General features: G+C 40.0%; 1 protein-coding gene across 1 annotated transcript in view; it reads right to left on the bottom strand.

Annotated features, from left to right (window-relative positions):
• Positions 1–27,300, bottom strand: part of EBF2 (EBF transcription factor 2) — a 241,776-nt gene that overhangs the window by 68,170 nt on the left and 146,306 nt on the right. Inside the window, exon 7 of the mRNA XM_006153248.2 lies at positions 9,619–9,700. Within this exon, the coding sequence (XP_006153310.1) occupies positions 9,619–9,700 (82 nt within the window). The remainder of the gene's footprint in view (positions 1–9,618; positions 9,701–27,300) is intronic.

Below are 27,300 nucleotides of genomic sequence, written 5' to 3'. Positions count from 1 at the left end.
ACAAAAATTGAGTAGTTTGCCTAAGCATTTTCTCCTGGCATACTTTGGTAAATTTGGCATTAAAGTGGGATCTTTTGTTTCATTTTATTTTTTTTTTCTTTAATTGCCAGAGTATTCATGTGCTTGCCAGAGACAGTCCCCCACCCCCAGTGGAGCATGATCATGACACAATTCATTTTCCTCCATTTCTTCTTCCTGTAAGATTCCAGGTGCACACATACATGCCAGGTGTGCTTTTCAAGCCAATGGGGCCAGGATTCAAACTGCAGTTGGCCACGTGGGATCTGGATCCCAATGCACTGCACTTAACCACTGTGCTACAGTGCTGCATTTAACCACTGTGCCCTGCTCACCTTTTACAACTTGCCTTTAAAACTCCAATTGAATATGAAGAGGCATGGAGCAACAATTTTTTTGAACCAGATTTTCATGTTGTCAGGGAATCTGGAGGTTGTTCACTGACTTTACAACTCTGAGTGTAACTACCTCAAAGGCTATAGACACTTTCACCCTGCTTCATTTTACTCCATTGAACCCATTGCTTTTCCTCTCTACAATGTATGCCCAGTGAAATGGCTATGGTCAAGGATAGTATTTTATTAGTCTTGAGAACCACAGGGGAGCCATAACACATTTGATGCAGTTCTGTGTTTGGCTCGGCCATTCTCTTCCACTAAAGTCTACCCCCAAGGACCTCCTGAATCACCTGCAGTCTATCAAATATCAAGAGCATATAGACCCCAGAAAGCAGCTAAGGAACCTATGCACTCTTAGGGAAGAATGAAGAAAGCTTTGCTTTCTAGAACATTCTGCACCTGAGTGCTCTTGAATGGGTTCAGGGGTAGGTTTTACACCCATATTTGAGTCTCCTAAAATATTTGAGCATTTAGGCTATATTTCCACCTCCAAAAGTCTAACATATCCTTTCCTAAGATTTATTTGGGCAACTATCAGTAAGCATTCTCCCCCTTTTGTCCCATACAGAACTCAAAACTCATTTCTTAAATGAGTTGGTCAAAATTTGTTTTACTCTGATTCTTGTTTCCATTTAAGACACCAAAAACCAGGGATAAGAGTGGCAGAAGGTCAGACCATCGGAGAAAAGTTTGAGAAGACCCCAGAAAGACTTCCTTTAGCTTTCAGTATTACAGTGAAAGATACTCAGACAGACCCTTAGATGTTTTGTTTTTGTTTGTTTGTTTCCTGATTCTAAATAGATCATTATTATTTCTTAACTGGGACTATCTGGTTTGTTTTACCACCAGAAAATGGACTCACCTGTTGATCAGAGAGGCCATAAGTCAAGTGATTTTCATTATGTGCTTTAAAACTGCTGCTCAGTAGCACAGCAAATTTCAAATAGTGGATGAGATCACAGAGCAGCTGGAGTAGCTCTCAACCTGAAAGATTGGAACTGAAGAAACCTGCAGGCAGCTGGCGCGGTATTAAATTTTTACCATTTGGAGTTAATTTAAACTCTCGTTTCCCTCTTCAACGGGTGTGAGAGAAACATTCAACATTTTTTATTTAAGAAAAATAGATGGTGGTGCCATTAAAAAGTTTTATATAAGAGCTGGGGGTTTACAAAAATCATAAGGAGTTGCTGGATGGATCTTGGCCCATTTCCAAGACATGAGTAGCCGTGCCCTTTGCTCCTGCATCATTTAGTAAAACAGACTAATGGCTAACACCCAGCTGTGTGGACTAGGTGTCTTTGTCATAGGCATTAATTCTCCCGTCATTCTTGTGCAGTTGTTGCCCAGAGCATGTCGCAGTCACAGCCACTAGGTCTCTCACATGATCTGTCTACCCCTGAGGACTTCAGTCAGTTCTCATCCAGCCTTGCTTCCTTTCTTCATTCTGATAGGGCAGGCCTATGTGTCCTCAGTTCCCTTCACACCACTATGCGGTCTTTTCACTTCCTCAGAGGTCTACTGGACCTGCCAGGTGTGCTCTCACAAAACACCAGCCCTTTCCCTCATCCCTTTCAAATCCCTTCCAAGATGGCCTTCTAACCAGCCTTTCCTAAGCTTGTGTGCAACCTGGAACCAACGCAAGACTGATGTCCCTCCTTGTATGGCCCCTGAAATGACTTTTCTTCTGCTAGAAATACAGGTATCCTGGGACCAGAAGATGGTGTAATGGGTATGTTGTTGGGCTCCCATATAGTCGATTGCGGTTCGAGTTCCAGAACTGGAGGCTTAAAACTCATGCCGGGCATGTGTGTGTGTGTGCACCCAAAATCACAAGAGGAGAACTGAAAAGGGATTGCAGGCATGGTCATTCCTCCTGGAGGGCGTGACTTTTCACTTTCTGTCTCTCTGTCTTGCTCTGTCTCTCTGGCGAGTGCACACACCCTAAAGCAACAATTTCTCCCTTAAAAAAAAAAAAGTAAAAGAAATAGAGGTATCCTTTTATACCACTGACATCTGATCTCTAGAGGTCCAGGGTGGCTGAGCCTGTACATATATCTCAGTCTTCTCCCTAGCACAACTGAAGTGAAAATGATTATTTTGCTGGGCCTAATCAAAAAAAAGGGAGTAGTTATGGGAACTTGATACACCCAAGAGACTATCAGAGAAGTTGAGCAAATGGCAGACAGAATCTTTACTCTAATTACAGGCAAGCTCTACATCGCAATGAAGGAGTTGATTACAAATGATTTGGGGGTTGGAGATATGTCAAGGCTACCAGACCCAGAATGTACCACCAATACAAATTGGTGCTACCCATAGGTCAGAAAACATCCCAGCTCTCCACAGGGATCACATATTTTTAGAGTAGAGTTCTTTTTTGGAAGTTTATTCCTTTCTTCTGTGAGTGAGAGATGAGAAAGTGAGACAGCACCTCCAGTAGAATTCTGACACCATCCACCCCCAACTTCAGTCAGTCCCCAGTCATGGGCACGTCCACACTAGGCATACTCAGGGAGGTCTCTGGACATAAACTCAGAACCTTCCCATGTAGTAACCCTAGTGGATTGCATTTTACCACCGTGCACTGTCTGGCCCTAGGAGAGAGTTCTTTTGAGTAGAGGGTAAAACATGGCACCCCAGTCTCTAAGTTCCACAATCTGAGTAAAAGATCTGCCAACATTAGTGTTCTATTACAGAAGATGCTGTAGGAAGCTCTGAAAACTATCTGGAAGAGCAACCACGTTTGTTATTTGGGCATCATTTAGCCACATTGTCTACACTTGACCACACTGCTGAGTTCCAAGAGTCACCACAAAAACTTTCTGCTTCTGAGAGTCACCTGGAGATTGGAAAGCACAGACCTTAGCTACCTAGGCTACGTCAACCACTCATTTTAGTTTCTGATCTCCTCAATAAGATAAATTCCAGTCCACCTTGAGGACTGGAATTTTATCTGATTTGTTTCCTGCTGTATCTCCAGCACCTAGGAGAGTGTCTGGCACATAGTATTTCCTCAGTAATACTGGGTGAGTGAATGAGCAAATGAATGAGTGCATCTGTTTTCACTTCAACTTGGAGCAGACCCAGCCGGCCTATCTATGACAGTGAGGCCTAAATACTGTTTTTTAGAATCTGAATTCGGGGAATGACAATACGCCTGACTTCATTTCCCTGGATTGATGTTCTTCTGGATTTTACACCTGCCTGCTCTTCACCCACAATGCAGAGAAATAAAGAATGGGGTTTATTATGTCTTAACTGGCCTGTCAGCCTAAACTAGACGTAAATGTCTTTCTTTCCTTCACTGAGCTGTTAATCTGGATATTTCACTTCATTGTTATATTTCAAGGAGGGCAGCAGTGATTTTCTGCATGTATGATCCATGGAGTTAGATTCTTCAGGGGGCTCTGAGAATCTTAATCTTTTCCCTCTCCCTCCCTTCTTTTTTTCTTTCTCTCTCTTAACTATCTAATTAATAACAATTTATGGAGCTTCATAGAGTGCTTGATATTTTGCTAGGCCTTGGAAAGAAATAAAAGATAAGTAAAACAAACCAATTACCCTCAGCCAGCATATAGTCTATTGGAGGGATAAATAATAACTGCAAGACAATGTGGTAACTGGCAGAGTAGAAGCCTGTGGAGATCACGTGTTGACACAGACAAAGGAGACCACAGCTATGTCTAGTACAGTCAGAAAATGCCTCACCAAGGAGATGACATGCTCAGATGCATTTTTCTTTTTGTGGAGGTTTTTGCCTTAGGGCACATGCACTTGCCAGAGAGACAGAGACAAACACAGTGAGGAGAAAAGTGAGAAATCATTCCCAGGGGGGATGACCACGCCACAGTCTTTCTCTCCACTCTTCTGTGATCTTCGGCATGCAGGTGCACATGCCTGGCATGATTTTCAAGTTACCAGGTCCATGGTCGGCCATATGGGAGGCCAGTGATGTAAGCGCTACATCATCTGCTGGCCCCTCAGGTACATTCTTGAAGTAGAGAAGGAGCCCAGGTTGCAGAGGGGTAAAGGGTTCTCAGGCAGAGGGCCAAACATGCGGAAAGTATCCAAGATGGAATAGAAATCAATGACATGTGTGGTAACAGTGGTCACATGAGAACTTCAGGAGATGGAGATGGCAGATTTGCCTGCTATGAAGATACTAAGTTGGGCCTTATCAGCCATGCCTTTTTAAATTTGAGATTTGATTCCATAGACCATAGATAGTCATGCCATGGTTTAAAAGAAAATTCTAGCATTAGTGCTGAGGATGGATTAGACAAGGAAGAAGGTGAGGACCCGCTGTAGGTTTTCAAGAGAGAAACAGATTTAACAGATTTGGAGGAGGAGGAAGCAACACTTTAACAATGGAAGAGGAGGAAATGAATCAGGGAGTTGGTATTGAGTTCCATGTTGAACGTGTGCTCATTCGTCATCCAAAAGAAGATGACCAGGAGGGAGGTCGAGCTGTCTGTCTGCAGCTCCAGAAAAGGGGGAAGTCTGAGTATATAGACAGAGGAATCATCTGGGAACAGATGGCATTTAAAGCTAAGAAAATGGATGAGAGATCATCAGAAAAAATTTTAAGTGGACAGATTCTCATTATTAAGGATGAACTCACATTAACACTCCCTATTTGAAATTAGATGACTTTCATTTCTTTAGATGAGGGGTCCATGTAACCCTAACCTCAAAATGTCTGGAGACCTCTGAAATTTTAATTAAAACTTTGTTTAAATGTAGCTTTTTGTTAGGACAGAGACTGTAACTTTTATCAGATTTTGAAGGGGGTCTGGGCTAAAAAAAAAGAGTCAAAACCAATAGTGTTTTGATATACTTTTTAAAATTCCTATGATACTTAAAACCTAAACTAAATTAAAGAACTGGATTAGACTCAAAAATAAGTACAACCATTTTGGTCTCATTCAACTCTTTTGCAAAAAGAATCTAGGTTCCACCATTATTTTAGGATAAGGAACAGAGGAAGGGTGAGCAAAAAACAAAAGTTTGGTTGAGTTCATGATTTGGTTAGCAATGTTTCAATTATTTTCAGATAAACTCCCCACTAAATTTTTTTATAGTAAATCTATGTTTGCTCATAAGACAAAAGTAGGGGATTGAAATAATTACATATATGGTTTTAAATGATTACCTTTGTCATTTTTAATGAGACCTATTGGGTTGTCAGAAAAGTCATGCCATGTTTTTCTATGCAAAAATGCACCATGACTTTTCCGACAACCCAATATATGTCAGAAGTTCCTAAAGTTCACATCCTTTCAGGTCACTCTTCCCACCGCTATGATTATCTATTCTCTGGTTTCAGTACATATTTGGACTGAAGTATGAATTCAAGTTTCTCACTTGACTATTATATAGCCATGCCTTTCTTCATAATAACTTTCTATATGTGATAGAGATTAAACCTTCTATGTGTGAAAGGCATATTCTAAGTACAATATAAAATTTTCTGATTGTGTGTGTGTGTGTGTGTGTGTGTATCAAAGGATACTGGTGTGTGTGTGTGTGCGCGTGTGTGTGTGTATCAAAGGATACTACTAAGAAAGTGAAAAGACAATGCATGAGATGGGTAAAATATTTGCAAATCACTTATCTAATAAAGGTCCAAAATCTTTAATACATAAAGAATTTTGGGAACCAGCAGTTAGCGTAATGGCTATGTCTCTGGACTCCCATGTAGTTGACCGCGGTTCAAGTCCCGGACCCGGTGGCTTAAAACTCACGCTGGGCGCGTGTGCGTGCGTGCCCAAGATCCCAAGAGGAGAAGGGAGGAGAAGGGATTGTGGCGTGACCATCCCCCGTGGGGGGTGATTTCTCGCTTTCTGTCTCTCTGTTTCTCTCTGTCTGGCGAGCGCACGCACCCTATAGCGAAAATCTCTCAAAAAAAAAAAAAAAGAATTTTTACAACTCAACAGCGAAAAGAGAAATAACCCAACTTTAAAGAGGGCCAAAAATGTGAATGAACATTTCTCCAAAGAAAACACACAAATGGGGCTGGCAGGTGGAGTGGTGAAGGGTGCTGGACTCCCACATGGCTGACTGCTGTCTGAGTGCCAGACCTGGTGACTTCCTTTCTCACTTTCCCTCTGGCCGAACTAAAATAAATAGATAAGGCTAAATAATTTTTTTAAAAAAAGACACACAAATAATGCATACATGAAAATATAATTCAGCATCATTAGCCTTTAGCAATAAATTAATCAAAACCACAATAAGATACCACTCTGCACTTACTAGATGGACAGAATTTTTTTTCCAACAAAAAATAATGAGTGTTCGTGAGGAATTAGAAAAATTGATACCTTCACATTACTGGTGGGAATGTAAAAATGGTGTACCCATGGTGAAAAGGAGTTTGGCAGTTCCTCAAAAGTTAAAGGTGGAGTAACTATATGAATTCATATGAGTAACCAGAAATTCTACTCCTTTGGCATATACTCACAGAAACTAAAAACATATGTTCACACACAAAAAAAAAAAAAAAAAAAAAAAAAACCCTTGTGCTCGAATAGTCATAGGAGCATTATTTATGCCAGCCCAAAAGTAGAAATGACCCAATTCCCACTAACTGAATAATAAATAAGCCAAATGTGATATATCCATATAATGGAATATTATTCAGCCACAAAAAGGAATGAAGTGCTGATACATGCTAAAACATAAATGAACCTTGAAAACATTATACTGAATATTTAAAAAAAAAAAGACAGCACAAAAAGCCACCCTATTGAATGATTTCATTTATACAAAGCTTCCAAAATAGACAAACCCACAGAGACAGAAAAGAAATTAGTGGTTGTCAGCAGCTAGAGCAAAACAGAAATTGGGAGGCACGGAGTTTCATTTTGATGGAAATGTTCTGGAACTAGATGGTGATAATGGTTGCAAACATTGTGAATGTACTAGAAACACTAATTGTACACTTTAAAGTGGATAAGAAGGTGAGCTGCAAGTTATATAAATGTCATTTCAATAAAAAAATGCAATATAACTATATATAATTAAAAATACTACAAAGAATCCACGACATTAAAAAAAAAATAAAATTCCCTTGTGTTTGCAAACCTCAAATACGTTCACATCAGATGAGAATTCCTCACCACTTTGAGATCAATTATATTTATGCTAAGCTAATAAAACTAAGGTGCAATAAAAACCTTACTTAGTAAATAATTAAGGAAGTGGGGAAAATATTAACGTGCAGTTGCTTTGTGAATCTGTTTCTAATATTTGGGAGATACAAAAGGACAAGGCATTTTATTATGAGGCTCTTCCCAATCATAAGAGTTTTCTCCAATTTAAAACTCTTTCAAAATAGTTGTGGAAAAGGGGGTGAAAGGAGGACTCGAACTGTCATCTTCTTCTCTCTGCCCCTATTTCTTCTAGAAATGATGTTAAACATTGGCTATGAAGGCACTTTGGAACTCTTTTTAATTTTGCTCTTCTTCGGGTAGAAATCACTTGCATTTCTATTTGCAGTACCTAGTATGGTGAACTTCCACTATGTACAGTGTTCCTGTTTGATCCCCAAGAGGATGATTTTATTTCCATTTGTCTTCATATCATAAGCAGGGGAAGAAACTACGTGATAGAGAGGAGGGCTTCAACTCTTTCAAGAGAACTAGTAATAGTGTTACATACTATAACAAAAAAAATGTCCTGATCACAAAAATATTATTTGATTTTTTAAAATTATTTTTATTAAAGAATGATTTATTTATTTAATTCTATTTGTTGTTGTTATTATTATTATTTTTTATTGACCAGAGAGAAAGAGAAAGGGAAAGCAAGAAAGCAAGCTGCCAGGTCCGGGACTCAAACCATGTGGGAGTTCAGTGCCTTTCTCCCCCACACCACCTATTAGTCCCCTAAAAATTTATTTTAAAAATTTAAAAAATTGAAGAATTAAAAATCATATATGTAAATAGTATATATTTTTATATTTTATATATATATGTGTGTGTATATATATTTTTTTTTCACTGTCATTCTCCCTAGCCTTGCATAGGCCCATCTCCCTGATCAATTCTTGATGGCTCTCTCCCTGAACATCCGTCTGATTATGGTCAAACCACAGATGCTCTCATTAACAAGCAGGACCAGCCACAAATTTGTGGAGTTTAGGTCAAAATGAAAATGCATGGTTCCTTGTTCCAAAATATTAAGAAGGCAACAGCAAAATCATAAACCTATCAGCTACAACGTGTCTCACGTCCATGGGCCGGTGGAGACTGATCCAACAGACCCTCCTGCGTCACCACCTTCTCACTGTGATTAGTGGCAAGTTTCTTAACCTTCCAGACCCTCACCTCCCTCACTTGCAACATGAAGCTAATAAGCCCCATCTTGCCTTGGTTGCAAAGATTTTTTTTTTTTAAAGTCTCCAGTTTGGATACTATTGTTTAACACGTGTTTAATTTTTCTGTGGAGAAGGGGGGGTGTCATGTATCTAGCTGGGGCATGCATGGCAGAAAAGCCATTTGGTGAATTAAATATAGGTCTTTCAAAGCTTAAGGAAGGGGCCGAGAGGGGCTGCTCTTGCTCTCATCTCCAACCTGCCACCCTTTGCCTGGCTCTGTGTTTTTATTAGCTCACATCCTCAGTACATCAGTGGCAAGGGTGATGAAACCGGTGGCAGATTTAACTGCCAGGCAGCTGGGTCACCGTCCCGTGGGTCTTGTTGTCATGCCGCGATCTTAAAGTGACCACGGCTGCTTGGGCTGCTGCTTTCCAAAAGGCTCCAAGAGAGACCACTGAATAGTTAATCGGTGGAAAAGGGAAGACAGGGGCTGTTGCTTGCAGAAAACACAGAGAAGCTGCTTTGAAAAATCCCAAGGTGGCTGAATATCAAGAACACGGTTCCTGCTGTGGGCAGCTGTGTGTGCGATGGGCAGCCTGAGGGCTTAAAATCAAATCTCCAGCATGGGTTGGTGCCTGTCCCGGTAGGGTTTAGCAAGGGAGATAGAAAACCTAAACACTACAAAATGAAGAAGCCCTCAATACTAGTGGATGAGGGTTATCGTTTTCATTTACAGTTATCTTTTGTATTGTTGGTGGTATCTGTGAATAACGGTTTTTAAGAAAAAAAGAAAGAAAGAAAGAAAGGAAGGAAGGAAGAAAAGAGTGAGGAGAGAGAAAACAGGATGACTGACTTAACAGTAAAGATCTGCAGAGCCCTTACCTGAAACCGTCTCATGTCCCTTGGGTTTCCTGCTGTTTTCAAACAATTCTGATTGCACTTGAGGAAAAATTTTAAAAAGAATCTGTGAAGAGAAAGCAATGTGTTACATTTTTTCAGTAAACATTTTTTAAGGGAGAATATATCTGCATTCTATTAGATGTGATTTGAAAGCGATTGTGTTTCAGATCTGGGGAATTTCAACCGGCCATGACTGTAAGGAACATTGCTGACCCTCCGCAATTTGCAAATTTGAATGTTTTCAATCGCAAGACCAGTGCCCCCGTCTCCATCACTGTGGGGGATTGTTAAGCGGTTCACAAGCTGGGCTCTGGTTTGTACACTGACTCCAGGGTTTCCAGAGCACTCACTCACTCTGCAAAAAAAGGCTTCAAACACAGCAGTGACCCCTGCTGTACAGAAAGTCTTGCTCCAGGGTTAAAAATGGTAAAACTTGGACCAAAATCCCAGGGATCCCTCATATCTGTAGCTCTTTGCTGGCCACACACACACACACACACACACACACACCTTCATGCTCAAACATGAAGGTGGCCTGACATTTTGAAAAATGTATACAAAATCAGAAAACGGTATATTGCCATCCAAAGACAAAGCCCATCTGTGCTGACTTCCACCAGAGTTTTTATGGTTAATACGTATGAATGCCCTTTTAGACAGTCTCTAGCTTAGCCAGAAAGATACAAAGGCCCAGAGACATGGTCTTGAGGCTATTATTTGTAAGATCAAATTTTTAAGTCAATATTTTCCTAAACAATCTATGCAATTGAAAAACTGGTCATCTTTAAGCAGGCAATGACACCAAGACAAATGAGGAAAGTGGGCTTTACAGCAATTCACCCAGGTAATGTTTGAAATTTTGTGCAAAATACAGTAAGTTTTTCATTTATTTCACTTGCAAGGTCCTTTTCCTTAAAAAAGAAAAAAGAAAAAAAAAATCAGCTTTTGCAGTGTTAAAGTCCCAGGTGAGCTAGGCCTATTTCCCTTTCTGTTACTATGACAACGAAATTTTACCGCAGTCCCAAAGTCCCTTCAGAACTCTCACATCCATGCCTTGAATTAGAACTTTAAAGGAAAAGATATACATTTTTCCCAGGATTTATCAACAAAAATAAGCAGAAATCAACAATGCTTCCAAAAATTCTATTTTAAAGCAGTGGTTGGTGAAATGTTCTCACCACGACCTTTCACTTATTTTTATTTTTTTAACAATCACACCAAAGAATTAAAGAGTTTCTCCAATTAAATGTATTTATCACTTACAATGAAATCTGATGGGAAGACAAACAGTAAACAATAAGGAAGGGAATGGGGGGCAATGACACTTGAGAATATTTTCTGTATTTGTTCTTTCACTCTGTTCGCTAAAAATATTTGGCAGTGACATGTTTCTGACCCAATCTATGAATAAGGTTGGGTGTACAATGGAATAAACAGCTAAATCTTTTTAAAGTTATTTTGTAGCATCTGCTTTTTTGCCTCTCTTTCTATTTTTTATGGGGTGTATGGGAGGTTAGGCATTGCGGGAGCACCTAATGGAGGTGTGGGGGTCTTTGTCAGAGGAACCTGTAGAAGAAGTCTAAGAGAAAATGTTCCACGTTGCTTTATGCAGTGTTCAAATTCACAACCTGCCGCGGCTCTCCCAAGTGTAGTGAAATGTCTGCTTGTAGTAATCGGAGTACTTCAGAAAAAGAGAACTGCTTTTAGTTAAGGAAAAATCGATCAGAATTCAAACACTTTCTTTCTTCCAAGATTAGGGAAGATTGGGTGCATTCCGGGTGGCATGGCCACAGACAAACATTTCTTTCTTTATTTCCCTCCATTCGTACATTCATATCAGAGTCAGCAACAGCCATTTACAATGTATGGAGGTGCTCTGAGAAGGTGCTGAAAATGTGCCCTTCCTCCCTTGAGTCTCTTTCCAAACAATAGCTAGTCCCCCTACCACGCAACATTTGCCTCCAACACCCCCAGAAGTAAGTGACATTTTTTCCCCCTCTAAAACCAAACTGAGGGCTTTTCCCCTTTACTCCCTAATTTTTACAAAGTTTTGCCAGGACTGAACTCCTCATAATGTGTTCTGTGTGTGTTAGACATCCCCGTGCCTACCCCCACCCCTTCTCCAAAACGTATCTGGTGAAAACATTAAGGCTCATGAAGGCATTATTACATGAATGGTGTGGTAGGTGGAAAAGTGCAAAAGAGATAAATGTTTACATAAAATCAAATTGATTTAGGGAAACATGGGGCCTGCTGAAAAGCTTTATTCATTTTAAATTAGGACCCTTAGCAGTTATTTGGATGGAAAACACCCAGTTTTGATTCTCTTCACTTTCGCTTGTCAAGGAGCTGAGTTTGAAGCCTACGCAGAACCTTGTACTCTCTGGATTTAGCATTCAGCTCACAAAGGGAAGGGGTGGAAGATGAGAGGGAGAGAAAGAGTGAGGGAGGTAGAGTGGGAGAAGAGAGAGAGAGAGAAAGTTTCCACACATTATATAAGATTTTCTAGAAGAAGGCACAGCTACTTCTAAATGGCTAGCACCAGAAATTAAGTTCTGGACTTTTCTATATGGATCTAAAAATGAATTAAAAGAAATTTGGGGACTTCTTGAGATCTTCAGATTTTTCTCTTCTTTTCACTCATGTTTCCTATTGCTCTCCCCTCCACTCTCCAACCACGGTGCTCACAGTCTTGGTACAAAATCCCGTACTAACCATACCCTCCATTAGCCACAGGGTAACCTGCTGGGAACAAATTCCCTCAGAATCCCCTGGGTCTAGATCCCTTCGAAGCCAGAGATGCCTGGAAAATGTCAGCTCTCCACACTCAGAAACGGGAAACCAACGTGAATTGCAAGATTCAGACCAAATGTGCAGATTCTCATCAGGATGGAAGTTATTTCCACTTTCTCCAAACAATGTTGGCTACATAAATATTAGAGCCACTTAACATGCTATACTTTGCAAAGCATCTGATCTCATCCCTTAAGAGTGAACGATAGGTTTATCCTTGTTTTATGGGTGAAGAGGAATTGAGAAATGGGATCAAAATGGGAACTCAAACTCTCAGATTTCAATGTGGCCACTAGGTCACTGAAGCAATATAATATACTGAGAGGCATTCCTTCACTCCACAAATATGTATTAAATGCTGCTCGTGTGATAGTTTTGACCTGCTACCAACTAATGATGTAACCAAGTCACCTCGCTTCCCTGAGCTTCAGACTCTTGAACTGTTAGAAAAGTCATTTAACTGAATTATCTCTGGGGTTCCTTTTAATATGAATATGGTAGCTGCAAAGAAAAAAATGTGCAAAGTTAAGAACCCTCCAGGAAGGGCTACCTGAGGGAAGAAAATATTGGAGACAAAAAGACCATAGCTTGATAAAGTCCAAGTGGGTATGTAGTTGGCAAGGGGGGGGTTCTGAGATGATGCTTTGACCAGAGCTGGCAGTACCCCAATGCTGATGACTGTGTTGTTGGGCAAGATGCATGATTCCATTAGGATCCTTTCTTTATGGTTCTGAGGCAGGAGAGGTGCTTCAGGCATATCACAGATCAGAGCCATCCCTGCCCCTGCCCACCATACCATGTAGTCTGATAGCTGAAGGGTACAGGGGTCACAGACAGGAAAGACAGCTTAGGGAATACTCTGTGCTTAATATACTTCATTTAATTCTCACAACAACCCTATAAGTGACGATCATCCTACAACTGGGAGAAACAAAGGCGCCAAGAATTCAGGAAAGTTTCCAAAGACCACATAGCTTGCAAGTGGCAGACAGAAAGATCAGAACATGGGTCTTTCTGGCAACAAGCTCCATCTGGTGTTCTGCACCAATGGCATTAGGGTGATGGTTGCACAACTTTGTGGCTATACTAAAAACCATTGACTTGCACGCTTAGAATGGATGAACTTTATAATGTGTAAGTTACAGCTCCATAAAGCTAATTTAAAAATAAAAACCTCCAGAAAACATGGTCTAAGAGAGGGAAATTTTTAAAATAAAAAGTAAAGGAAGACAAATCAGGGGAGAAAAAGAGTGAAGAATTCTTGGGGAATGAGAGGACTGTAGCTCACCAAAGGAAGACATTAGGTCAAAGACAGCCCTATGGAAGTAAATGCTTAATACTGAAAACTCCTGCTCAATTAATTTATTTACTCATTTGATCAATATGTGTATCAAATGTATTCTAAATGTGAAGAAGGTTCAGGCACAGTTACAAAGTCCTTGACCCTATGGAACACCCAACCAGACTAATAAAATCTGCTTCTCCAGATTCTTTTTTTTTTTTTGGAGATTTTTTTTTTTTTTTTTTGCTATAGGGCATGTGCACTCGCCAGACAGACAGAGAGAGACAGAGAGACAGAAAGTGAGAAATCACCCCCCAGGGAGGATGACCATGCCACAATCTCTTCTCCTCCATTCTCCTCTCGGGATCTTGGGCACGCATGCACATGCGCCCGGCGTGAGTTTAAGCCACCGGGTCTGAGACTTGAACCGTGGTCGACTACATGGGAGTCCAGAGACATAGCCATTATGCTAACTGCTGGTCCCATGCTTCTCCAGATTCTAAGGTGAGTCTAGAGATCCCTGAACAGGGATCTGAATAAGATCTCAAGGGACTATCTAGAACCCAAGGAATCTCTCCCACCTGATAATCTCAAGAATACTAGAATATCCTATGCTGTTCAAAAATAGAATGAAGACTCCTAGGTGGCTTATACATGCCCTGTGCCCATATCAAACAGAACCTGAGTTCCAAACTAGATGCTAAATTTGAGTGTGGGGTTCAGATCCAGTGGTAACTCTCAAACACAGGAAGAACAACTGCTTCATATTCTTTCCAGATACTGGAATTATAACCAACGATTGACTGTCACAAAACCCAGCATGGTATTTGTCCAGAAGTATGGAAGAGGCCACTCAATTGACCTTCAATTTGAAATCCAAGATCTAGTCCCTTCTTAAAAATTTCAATACAAAAAAAAAAAAATAGGCAAGCTCTGAGGAAGAAGCCACAGCTTCTTTCAAGAAAAAGATTACATGAAAAAATGTGAGCTTAGTACTAGGAACAGCCACCATTACACAGAACCTTACTCTGTGCAAATAATATGGAAAATGCCTTTCACTTCAAAACTTACTACTACTCCCTAAAAAAAAAAAAAAAAATCTTATTCTGTCTACCCTAACTTCTGCTATGAAATGGCCTCATTTTAAACACCACAAAGATGAGAACAGCACACACTCTTCGAGGACAAAGGGTGGGAACTCTGCTTCTGGTTCTCTTTTTCTGCCATGATGGTCACATAAGTTGGCGGGATCACTAAATGCTGAGCCAAATACACAGTTGATATAGCCTGTCGAACCATGTAGCTACTTAAAGGTCTGTGTCCATTGATTTTTTAAGAAGATACCTTTTATCTGGATTAGCTGTTAAACCTCCTTTTTCAGAGTCCAATTAATTAAAATACAATTGGCTTTCACTATCTGTGCATACTTCTAAAAAAGATGTCTCTTTTCCCTCAAAACATTCTTACACCATTTCTGAGAACTACCAAATGTAGGGATAGGCTAGATGATAAAATCAAATTCAGAAGGAATGGGCAGTTGCCTCTCTGAAGATCCTTTTAACAAAATTCACATTCTTTGGGAGTTTAGGCAATCTGAGCTCTCATACCAGAGTGAGAAGCTGTGCTATATGGACACATTCTTGAGTCTACTTTCTCACTATTTTTTTTTTTTAGAGAGAGGTTTTTACTATAGGATGCGTGTGCTTGCCAGAGAGACAGAAAGTGAGAAATCACCCTTCCAGGGGTGTGGCCATACTGCAATTCCTTCTCCTCTATTCTCCTCTTGGGATTTTGGGCACATGGACACACATACATACGTACACGCCCGGCATGAGTTTTAAGCTGCCGGGTCACCTCTGTGGTCAACTACGTGAGAATCCAGTGACGTAACCATTACACCATCTGCTGCCCTTTCTCACTCTTGAACAGCTTTCTTATCAGTTCACTTTGCTTTATGTAGTAAGAAAACTCTCACGTAATTGGTTTCCACTGAGTCCAGTGAAAAACACAACAATGATAGGCTAAATCTAGGTCTTAACTGTAATATCTTTAACTTTCTAACAAAAGAGAGAACACACCTTCCTCTTCTAAAAGCCTCCCATGGAATCCAAACTCAGGTTACTCCAATTAAGAGGAGCAGTCCCAATGAGCCCAGCCTGGACACAAGGTGCTCTTGAGAATTCTAGTCATCTTTGAGGTATCAGCCCAAACTAGAATAGGCCTTGACTCTGTAAGAGCTTTGTGAAGACTCTTACTCAAGTCCACAAGAATGAAGAGACTCTGGGAGGTTCAGTTCCTAATGGGCTCTTGCTCTACCCTACAATAACCTGGCGATAAAGCATATGAAAAGGCCTGGTATTTGAGGTCTACTTGGCAATATGGCAGCCCAAGGGGATCCACGGAAAGGGGAGATAATTTTAAAATACTTTACTGAATAACTTTTTCAGGCTTAAATCAATACTTATTTTTGTAAACTGATATTCTGTCTAATCCATTTATTTAAACAACTCCTTAAACTATAAATACAATTACATGGACAGAGTAGATGCTGAATCATGCATCTCTACTGACTTCTCTAAGGAAGGGAAAAGTTAACATTGAAACTTATTTACCTGGATTATTTCAATGAAAGGTCATTTCAGATCTGAAAATACCAAGTCTACAGAAATGGTTTTTAAAGTTTACTTATTCCGAGACCAGCAGAAAGTGTAATGGCTACATTGCTGGACTTGCACATATTTGATTGTGGTTCGTGTACTGGACCCAGTGACTTAAAACTCAAGCCAGGTGCATGTGCATGTGTGCCCAAAATCCTGAGAGGAGAATAGAGGAGAAGGGATTGTGGTGTGGCCATCTCCCCTATAGCGGGGAGCATGATTTCTCATTTTCTGTCTCTTTGTCTTTCTCTGTCTCTCTAGCAAGCGCACGTACATTATAGCAAAAATCTCTCTTAAAAAAAAAAAAAGTTTGTTTATTCCTTTAGTGAAAGAGAGAGAATCAGAGAGACACAGAGAAAGATATAACACCCCTGACAGGGTCTCAATGTTGTCACCCACTTAGCTTCTGCCAGCCAGGACCATGGGCACTCACATGCCTGGCATAGGCAAGGAGATTTCTGGATGCAAACGGGTTATCTTTCCATGTGGATCTGTCTTTCAAAGCCTTGGATTTTACTTCTGTGCCACTGTCAGGCTCTCTAAGTTTACAGAAACTTTTAAGCAGTAGATTTCTTACTTCCAACTCTATGCATTCAACCTCCCTAATTCCTCTTGGCTTAAAAGTCTAATTATAATGACAATTATAATAATAATTAATAACAGCCTCTATTTATTGAGCTCTTATTATTTGACATGCATGATTTCATTTAATCCTCCCAACCTTCCAAGTAGGATTATCAACATCCCCATTTTATGGAGGAGATAAACGAGACTCAGAAGGAATTGCTTGCCCAAGGCAAAATAGCTGGTAAGTGGAAAAGCAATGAAAGGAATTTAGGTTTGTCTGACACTTAGCAAAACATTGCTTGGTGGGAGCTTGGCCAAGCTTCTTTTGAAAGAAAAGGTAGACATTGCCTAGCAGCTCTTTGTTTAGGGTACAAGTGCCTTATCCATCGTCATGTCATTTTTTCCCTACACTCTGCAAATAAAAGTGCAGTTGTTCTTCATATCACACGACAAAAGAATAAAATATAAAATGCCTAATATTCCTATCAAGGATTGCACTGTCTACAAATTCTGTGGCTGCTTTGGAGCGGGTACAAGTATTTAAGCAAGTCTACCAGGTGTTTAGAAAACAAGACTTCTCAAGAACTCAGGGGGTCCAAAGACGACACAACCCATGAAGTTATAACAAGAAGCTCAGTGGATGAGGAAGAGTCCGTTTGTCCATCAACACCATGGGGGGAAAAGCCAGAAGTCACACATGTAACATAAGAAGCTAGAAAGCATTTTTTTGGGAATCAGTCACCAAGGCTAAATTTTGAAAGTATTACCCAAGGGACAGAGGAGAATCTCTGATGATGATTTTTAAACTAGCAGGCTAATTCCTTTGGCAGCAGATCATTTCAGTTCTATATGTGGCAGCTAGTCAGGAAGTCCTTAACAAGTCATTTCCACAGGATTCCAAGATTTCTGCCATTATTAATGTGACTGCTTAAGATTTATTGTAAAAGTTAAGGACCTCCAGTCAAAAAAATTAAGGATCTTCCAAAGTTAGCAGTGAAGACTGGTTATCCATGTACAGAGTTTGGGTCAATTTCTGGTAAATAGTAAGTTGGCATCTTTATCATTCTGCAGACATAAACATATGGCCCATGCCTACTTCTGCTTTCTCCCCACACTCCATGTTACAGCTTTCTCTTTTCCAGTCCATTATCCAAACAAAATTATCCCAAAGATAGTTGTCACAAGCTCACATTTAGTCCTCTCTGCACTTCCATCTCTCCACTGTTAATATGTGCTTTCCTTGAAGAACTTCTCTTGATTTTTAGGGAGAGATATTCAAAGAAAACACACACACACAGAGAAAGAGAGAGAGGGAGAGAGAGAGAGAGATCTAATGAGCTCATCCATTCCAACAGACAAGCAGGAAAAGGACAACGACGACAAAAAGATGGGAAGTCAGAGTCCTCACTGCTGTTTTCAGTAAATCTGGTCAGAGCTACATACACAATATGCAGGTTCCTAACTGGCAACGGGCCCCATGGAATCGTTTTCTATTTGCTGTTCGCTCCAATGACAAGCTGCTGGAAGTGGTATTTTAGTTTGGCAATAGATCCTTCGTTACTAAACACACTGCCTCCTGAGAAGGATCTGTTGTATTCATTTAGACACCAGGAGGGAGCTACTTCCCCCACTGTGTAAATCTGACTCCGTATCAATAGACCATTTGAAAGCCATTTCATGATTTCTTCTGAAGTGAACATCTCCCATAGCTCAAGTGGCAAGCAATTAACTATAAGCACCCACCGAGGTGCGAAAACAAGGAAGCCACTTGGATTCTCCACTTATTTTTGACCAGTGACAAACTCATTTCCCAGGGCCCGGGCTTATATATTGGGGTTTTTCCCCCTTCTATATTCAGACCTTCTTCACTCTCCTGAATTCCATTACTTGGCACCATGAGGCTCATAGGGAAAAAATCTCTAAGGAAAAGTCCTTGTTTTTGCACTCAGATGAAAATCTGACACCATTAATGAAAATAATAATTGAACTCTTTGGGTTTGAATTGGAATGAAACACAACACTTAGAACATGTTTGTAATTCTAATTGTTCTCATAAAATGTCTTTGGAGGGCTCTTTGCAATGTGCACAGTTATAGTTTTTCTCTTTATAAAAAAAAAAAAACAAACCTATATTCTCTTCTTTGCCCTATCCCTTCCTCTCCCTTCTCCTCTAGAAAAGGAAAAAGGACCAAGTAAAACAGTCATACTACAGAATTGTTTCAAAAAACTTTCAGTAAAACTTCAGAATGAGAACCCAACTCTATCTACCTTGCTAGTGCCATGACTTATTGGAAAAGGAGAAAAATGAAGTTATTAGTCAGCCAACAGCTTAAGGGGTCCTCAGTTCCCCTTCCTCGTTCTTCCCCCATCCTTCCCCACTTTCCCCCTCCCTCTCTGAGAAGGATCTGTTGTATTCATTTAGACACCAGGAGGGAGCTACTTCCCCCACTGTGTAAATCTGACTCCGTATCAATAGACCATTTGAAAGCCATTTCATGATTTCTTCTGAAGTGAACATCTCCCATAGCTCAAGTGGCAAGCAATTAACTATAAGCACCCACCGAGGTGCGAAAACAAGGAAGCCACTTGGATTCTCCACTTATTTTTGACCAGTGACAAACTCATTTCCCAGGGCCCGGGCTTATATATTGGGGTTTTTCCCCCTTCTATATTCAGACCTTCTTCACTCTCCTGAATTCCATTACTTGGCACCATGAGGCTCATAGGGAAAAAATCTCTAAGGAAAAGTCCTTGTTTTTGCACTCAGATGAAAATCTGACACCATTAATGAAAATAATAATTGAACTCTTTGGGTTTGAATTGGAATGAAACACAACACTTAGAACATGTTTGTAATTCTAATTGTTCTCATAAAATGTCTTTGGAGGGCTCTTTGCAATGTGCACAGTTATAGTTTTTCTCTTTATAAAAAAAAAAAAAAACCTATATTCTATTCTTTGCCCTATCCCTTCCTCTCCCTTCTCCTCTAGAAAAGGAAAAAGGACCAAGTAAAACAGTCATACTACAGAATTGTTTCAAAAAACTTTCAGTAAAACTTCAGAATGAGAACCCAACTCTATCTACCTTGCTAGTGCCATGACTTATTGGAAAAGGAGAAAAATGAAGTTATTAGTCAGCCAACAGCTTAAGGGGTCCTCAGTTCCCCTTCCTCGTTCTTCCCCCATCCTTCCCCACTTTCCCCCTCCCTCTCCCACCCTCTCCCTCCCAGCGAAGCTCATCTATGCTAGGCTGAGCAGTGAACACCAATTACACCAAGAGCCCTTTGCTGCTGCCTGGTCCGCTGGTTTTACTGTTTTGCCAGATGGTTGAGGCCAATGTGTAAAACTCTCTACCCTACCATTAATTCATAACTCGGCAATAACTTTCCCACGACTCCAGGAAATTGAAATGAAGTGCAAATGTGAATATTTGGAAAGGGAATCAAGGTTGGACAACTAGTTTACACCTGCCAGAATAGATAGCAGTGAGACAAAAAGATACCCCAATGTGCAGGGGCTATGACGTTCCTTTCCCTAAACTAAGGCCGAATGACTAAACAGCAATCCTGGAGAATGTGAGGAACAAAGTTCAGAGTCTGGGCCTCTCCCAGCATCACTTTTTCCCTGTAGTTTTCAGCTTTATACCTTTTACACCTAAGGCTCCACTCACTAATGACCTTGAGTTTGAGCATCTACGTAACATTATATTCTTATGACAGACTCATAGATTAGCAGATAGGAGTGCATTCTCTTGCTAAGACAGGACACCATCCAATGTTTGTTAGCATCATTAAACTAAAACTGACTTTTCACCTGCTCCCATACCATATGCAGCTGCAAATTTTTAAATTAAACTATGAAGCCATGCATAAATTTACATATATTACAGACTAGCCTCTCCATTTAACATGCAAATGTACTCCAATGTTTCAGAACACCTTCTGTCGCTAATTAATTTGCTGAATTATAATTAGACTAATCCTGCATAATTAATAAGCACAGATTTTTTTTTAATTTGTAAGCAGCTTGAGGAGATCATTCACTTCCTTCTATAAACTGCTAAGTAAGTGTTAAAAAAAAATCTGGAAAGAACATGTGTGAAAAGGTATGTTTGATGTCGCATACAAACTCAAACTAGCGTGGAAGATACAGAAGTCGGTATTGATAAAGGTACATATTTGAAGGCAACACTCGAACAATCAAAAAAATCACATCCAGAGGACGGGGACTAATTCTCCCTTTGTCTCCTTGCATATAGTGTTTTATTCTTTGCCTTCTATCTGTCGGATCTTCCAAGATCACAGAGGCGGGAAAGGATTAAAGTAACCGTATGTTGTATTAGGAGAGATAATGATATTAACACTCCACTGTATATCAAAACACTCTGTGCATGCTGGGTGCTTATAAGCCCCTTTGATGGTATTTGGAATCATTTTCATTTTGGCTGCCAAAAACACCCGAGATCCATCTAGTGGAAACAATTAAGTTCCATTAGTACTGTATCCATTCCGTAATGATTACGATGAAGGGTCCCTCTTTAATGCTAGAGAGTAGAGTCTCAAAGAGTGTGTCTGTGTGCTTGAAAATGCAACACTATGGGGGTTTACAATCAAGTACGAAGCTTAATTTTGACCTGAGAAATAAGCCAGGATCCCAAGTGCTCAAAGAATGGGTAGATAACTTGTTAGAAAATTCGAAGCAGGGCAGAAATCAAGAAGGCCAAGGTAAGCTCGATAAATGGTCATGCCGGTTGAGAAAGACTGTGAAAAGACCAAGTGAGAAACACATGTTCTTGCAAGGGGAGGTTAGTAAACCTTCAAAGAGAGAGATAATTTGAGAGAAAATAGAGATCTCCTTGGCCTTTCTTCTCAGCTAAAGACTAATATTAGTAGTCAAAATTCTGTTAGGTTAAAAAAGATAGGCCACTCGGAATGTGCCTAGCATCTATCCTATCACGGCAATTCCAATTTTGATAGTGAGTCTATAAATAGGAACTTCTGAAATGGGAAAGAATTTTCTCAGGTTTAAATATACCTGTTCACTACTGGGTAGCCAACAATTTTTATTTGTTCATTTGTATTTATTTGTTTATTTAGTGGATAGAAGTAGGAGATAAGGTAACTTGGGAGTAGAGCAGAAAGTTTAAAAGTACATGAGTGCTTCGGAGGCCCTTGGCCAAAGGCAGGAGCAGATGTCAGAAGGCCATTCTAAGGAGCTGTTTTTGCTTCTTTCCTGGAATATTTACTTGAAACACCTTCTCTGTTCCTTATCTGGAAGAAGAACCCAGGACAGCTACCTTGTGCAGTTACTGCAACAACTAACCAAGTGGGAAAAATATTTTGAGAGCACTGGAAAAGGCTGCAACAATGTTTTCTGCCCTAAGTATTACTTAGTTTGGAAACCTAAGACACTTGGACAGTTTTTCTAAGTTGAATGTCTTTGTCTTAGATATTGCTTGCAGTTCTCATCTGAAGAGATAAAATGGTTCAGAAAGATTTTTAAAAGCCGTATAGAAAGGGAGCTTTCTGTGCCTTTAGTAGTTCCTCAGAGGAACAGCACAACAGCTGGAATAATAATATTAATAAGAGGCTAAAATTATTTTCCTTCAAAAAAACATACAAAGGACCATGGAAACCTTTAACAATGTCTTCACCTTTCAAGAAGATTATTCAAATGCATTGTGCTATTTCTTTGAGATTTCTCATATCCCATTTTGAATGGTTATAATAAGAAACCTAGTTTTTCTGTAGTCAGGAACATATGGGGTCTGCTTTTCTAAAGCAAAGAAGTGGTTAACGGTTAAACTCAAGGGTTGAAATTGAGAGTTTCCCTGCTTCTCCCAAAGTGTTGGCCTGAGCACTCGCTCATAGATTTACTGGAGCAGAGCTCAGAGTTGCAAAGAGTCAGACAGGTCACCCAAGCAAGTCCCATCTACTGACAAACAAACAGTTTGATTTTGGTTTGGATTTGAGGGGTTTTATTGTTTTGTTTTGTTTTGTTTTTGGATATTTTCATCAGCTTTGCCCAGCTATTTTCAAAATATGTACCAGTGAGAGAGGGTGGAGAAGAAGCAATTACAACCAATATAGAGTTTGGTTTTGAGTAATTCCTGACAAGTTATTAGGGAGCATGAGGCACTTTGTGGCATTTTAATGCTAAGGTGTAAAGTGATTAGTTAACAAAGCCACATCTTTGGCTAATGTCTTTCTCCCCTAATATACACGTTCTGGGAAATTTCTCTAATTTTATTTTTTGGCAGGAGCATTTTCCACCATAAACACACTTCAAGTTTATTCTTGTGATTCATTTAGTCTCCTTCTTTCCTTCTCTGCTTTCTTTCCTCTCTCCCCAATTTCCAAGTTCAGAATGATGTCTCGTGCTTTTTAAGCATGATCTAAAACTTGATAAGGGGATGTAAGTTGGGAAGAGAGGGTGACTGAAGAAGAGACACCAAGATGATCATTACAGCAAATCTCCATTTCATCTGAAAAAGATGACGGCGTGCCTCCTCTTAGCCATGAAGACCTGTATTCACAGCTAATGTCACCTTCGTGCCAAAAAAGGAAAAAAGAAAGAACGTGTAACCTGACAGGTAGCAGGTGGTACATATGGAATTATCATTGGTTATTAACACTGGGTCGGGTATCATATTAGCCACCTTCAGACTGCATTTGCCAAACCCACATAAAAATATAAAACCAGGTATTTCAATATTCTGTCGCTCCCTTAGCAAAACAGATTTTCTTATATTACTCATAGTACGGGCAGCCGGCTTTCATTAGAATATTTTTTTAACTTTTTTTTTTTCTTAAAGAAGAACTAAACCTAGATGATATAAAAAAGAAACTGGGACAAAAATCAGGTCAAGAATTTGATACAAAAGGCATTCATATAAAGTTAATAATATTCCTGAGTGTTTTCAGTTTAGCTGACAAGGATCACATGAGTTTAATCTCAACCCAACCACTAAATCTGCATGAGGTTCCAGGAACCGGTCTTTTATTTTCAGGTTGCTTCTTTCTTTCATTCAAACTTTATTCATTTTAAAACTTCTATTAATTCTATAGGAATTAACCAACTTTCTAGAAATTTCCAAATTTTAGTAACAAAAGTAGAAAGTTGGGCTGACCCCATATTCCAGTGGCTAAGTACTACACAGAGGAAATAGAACCCCACACAACCAACCGGAGTTTGAGTCCCAGCCCTGGCAGGTGGAAAATCACACCAGGCATGTACAGGTGCCCAGAATCCTGACAGAACAGAGAACCGGAGAACAAAGGATTATGCCATGACCATGCCCTATTGGGGGGCAGTGGTGATTCGCTCTCTCTCTCTTTCTCTCTCTCTCATGTGAATGTGTGCCTTCTAGAATCATTTTTAATTAAAATTATTATTTTTTTAATTATGAAAGCTTTTTTTAAAGGATTTTGCCTTAGGGTATATGCACTCACTGGAGAGAGACAAAGAGACAGCATGTCCAAAATCCCAAGAGGAGGATGAAGAAGAAGGGGCTGCATCATGGCCATCCCCTTTGGGGAGTGATTTCTCACTTTCTGTCACTCTCAGTATCTCTCCTGTGAACCCACACAAAATATATACTGGTGAAAGAGGAAAAAAAAATTTAAAAACCTATGACAAAAACCTAAAAATAAAACAAAACCCCTCCCAATGGGAGTAACTGAAATTCCCCATCCCAGGCTCAAATAAAGATTAAATGTGAATGGACCAGACTCATGCAACCTCCATAAATCAGCACCAGTTTGCTTAAAACAAGAACCTGAATTCATGTTAAAGTATCAAAAGTCCTTCATTGCAACCAGCCTAAGCTTTAGCTTGACAATAACTTCAAAATTGATGTTTTCTTTTCTTTTTTTTAATGTGGTTTTATATTACCCAATATTTTATATGCCCAGACCATTTCTAAAGATTAGAATTCATGTTAGATACTTTTTCCTACCCTTCATTAATACCCTTCTGAGATACATTCTCAATAGCCTAGTGTAGTAAAAGTCTCTATGTAGTATGTTTAGTTGAGGCCTTTGAATCAGGATGACTCAAACAGAGAAAAACAGTGTGGGGATACTCAACATCTATAAAACTCAGAATAATTCAGTCACACATTTCCTTTGCCAGAACAGAAATACTTATTGAACACACATAACACACACACACTCACAAATGAAGAGTAGTGCCAAAAAAAAAAAAAAGTCAAAGTTGCATCTAGTTCCCCAAACTCAGTTTGGACTATTGGTGCCATTGGCATTCTCACCCTCTGAACAGCTTTAGAAAGAAGTGCTGAAGGTGGCGAGGTAGTTAAGGTGCTGGATTCCCACATGGCCAACCGCAGTTGGAGTCCCAGACACGGCAGCTAGAAAATCACATCAGCAAGTATGTATGCATGCCCCCAAATCCCAAGAAGAGCATAGAGGAGAAGGGATTGCAACATGGCCATTCTGCAACCCCCAGCCCACCCCCAGAGGGGGGTTATGGTGATTTCTCACTTTCCCTCTCACTGTCTCTTTCTCTCTTTGGCAAATGTATGCACCCTATGGCAAAAAAACTTAAAAAAAGGAAAGAAAGAAAAAGAAAGAAAGAAAGAAAGAAAGAAAGAAAGAAAGAAAGAAAGAAAGAAAGAAAGAAAGAAAGAAAGAAAAAAAAAAAGAAAAAGAAAAGAAAAGAAAGAAAGAAAAAAAGAAAGGAAAGAAAGAAAGAAAGAAAGAAAGAGCACTTTCCCCTTTGCTCATGCTTTTTTCCCTCCAAAAAAATCTTTCCTATTCTTTATTTTACTTCCACTTGGGAACTTCCTTCAGACCTCCAAGCCAACACTAATCTCTAGCTTCTCACTAAGGAAAGGAAAGGAAAGGAAAAAGAGAAGAGAAGAGAAGAGAAGAGAAGAGAAGAGAAGAGAAGAGAAGAAAGAGGTGCTTAAAGTTCAAAGGAACCACCTCAAGTTCTTTTTGGAATGAAGGAGAGAAATAAATGACTAAAATGTTTAACATCAGTGGGGAAAAAGGCTTAACCAACACACTCCGTGTATAATAATCGGTAAAACCAAGAGACTTGGTTTTACTGACATAAGTACTATCTGGCCCCAGAGTTTTGAGTTGAGATTGTGGTTTCTCCTTGAGCAGTGGATGATGGAATATAACCATTAAAGAAAAAAAAAAAAAAAAAAAAAAAAAACTTCCCTTGGGGAGTTAGCAGCTGACCTGGAAGTAAAACATCTCAGCCCTTCGCTCAAAGGCCACGGAGCCTGTTCTGCTTTCTCAGGGAGCTGCCAGGACTCCAGCAAGCAGCAGGCCAAAGTCCAGAAGCATGGGAAAGAGACAGCCACAGTTCCCTCGGGAAGACACGTAGACGAGTCGGCAGGGCCCTGCTGGGAGAAAGGCCACTCCGTATGGCCTGGAGTTCTTGGCTGGCTTGGACACCAGGGAGCTGACCTTGGACTCGCCCTGGCAAATCCACTGGCAGGATCACCACTCCCAGAAATGGCCTAGAAATGCCCGTGGCCCAACCCTATGACAAGGAAATAATCTTGCCCTGTGTGTGAGTCATAATTTATTGGTTGCTCATTTGGCCTAAATTGAAATTACAATTCTACCCTTTCTCCTGGTAGAATCCAGTCTTGAAATAGGGCAAAACCTGAAAAATCAGGCCCACTTTTTTCACCATCCATCAGCTTGCCAAGGTGATCTCCACAGAGCCATGATGAACAAACGGTAAAGCAATTCCATGTCTAAAGTTCACTCTTTTTAAGTAAATAAATAAATGCACACATAAATAAAAGAGATTTTACCACTCCCAGGAACATGCCTGCCTCAACTGTTTCTGATACTATAAGTTCCAAACTGATCCAAAGGTGTTCCCATCTTCTGCTTTGTTAGCCAAGGTGTTGGGGCTGGGCCTTTGCAGTTCAAGTTGGATATAATTCAGTGCAGTGGTTTTTCACCATTGCAATGGATCTTGATTATTCTGTTAGGAATATATTCTTATTTTTAATTTTTTTGGAGAGAGATTTTTGCTGTAGGGTATGTGCACTCACCAAAGAGACAGAGAGAGACAGAGAGACAGAAAGTAAGAAATCTCCACCCGCCCCCAGGGGAGGATGGCCATGCCTCAATCCCCTCCTCTCCATTCTCCTTTCAGGATTTTGGGCACACATGCACATGCACCCAGCATAAGTTTTAAGTCACTGGGTCCAAGACTCAAACCACAGTCTACTATGTGGGAATCCAGCAATGTAACCTTTATGTCATCTGCTGGTCTCCACTGTTAGGAATATATTCTAACTCCAGGTTGGTCAGGACTGTAAGAACAAAAACTTCTTTGGTAAACAAAGAGGTAGACTGACTTTTATATTACCATT

This window comes from Tupaia chinensis, unplaced genomic scaffold, assembly GCF_000334495.1.
Source record: "Tupaia chinensis unplaced genomic scaffold, TupChi_1.0 Scaffold000366_1, whole genome shotgun sequence".
NCBI lineage: Eukaryota > Metazoa > Chordata > Mammalia > Scandentia > Tupaiidae > Tupaia > Tupaia belangeri.
The sequence above is the reverse complement of the archived record's forward strand: the minus strand, read 5'-3'. Positions and strand labels throughout refer to the sequence as shown.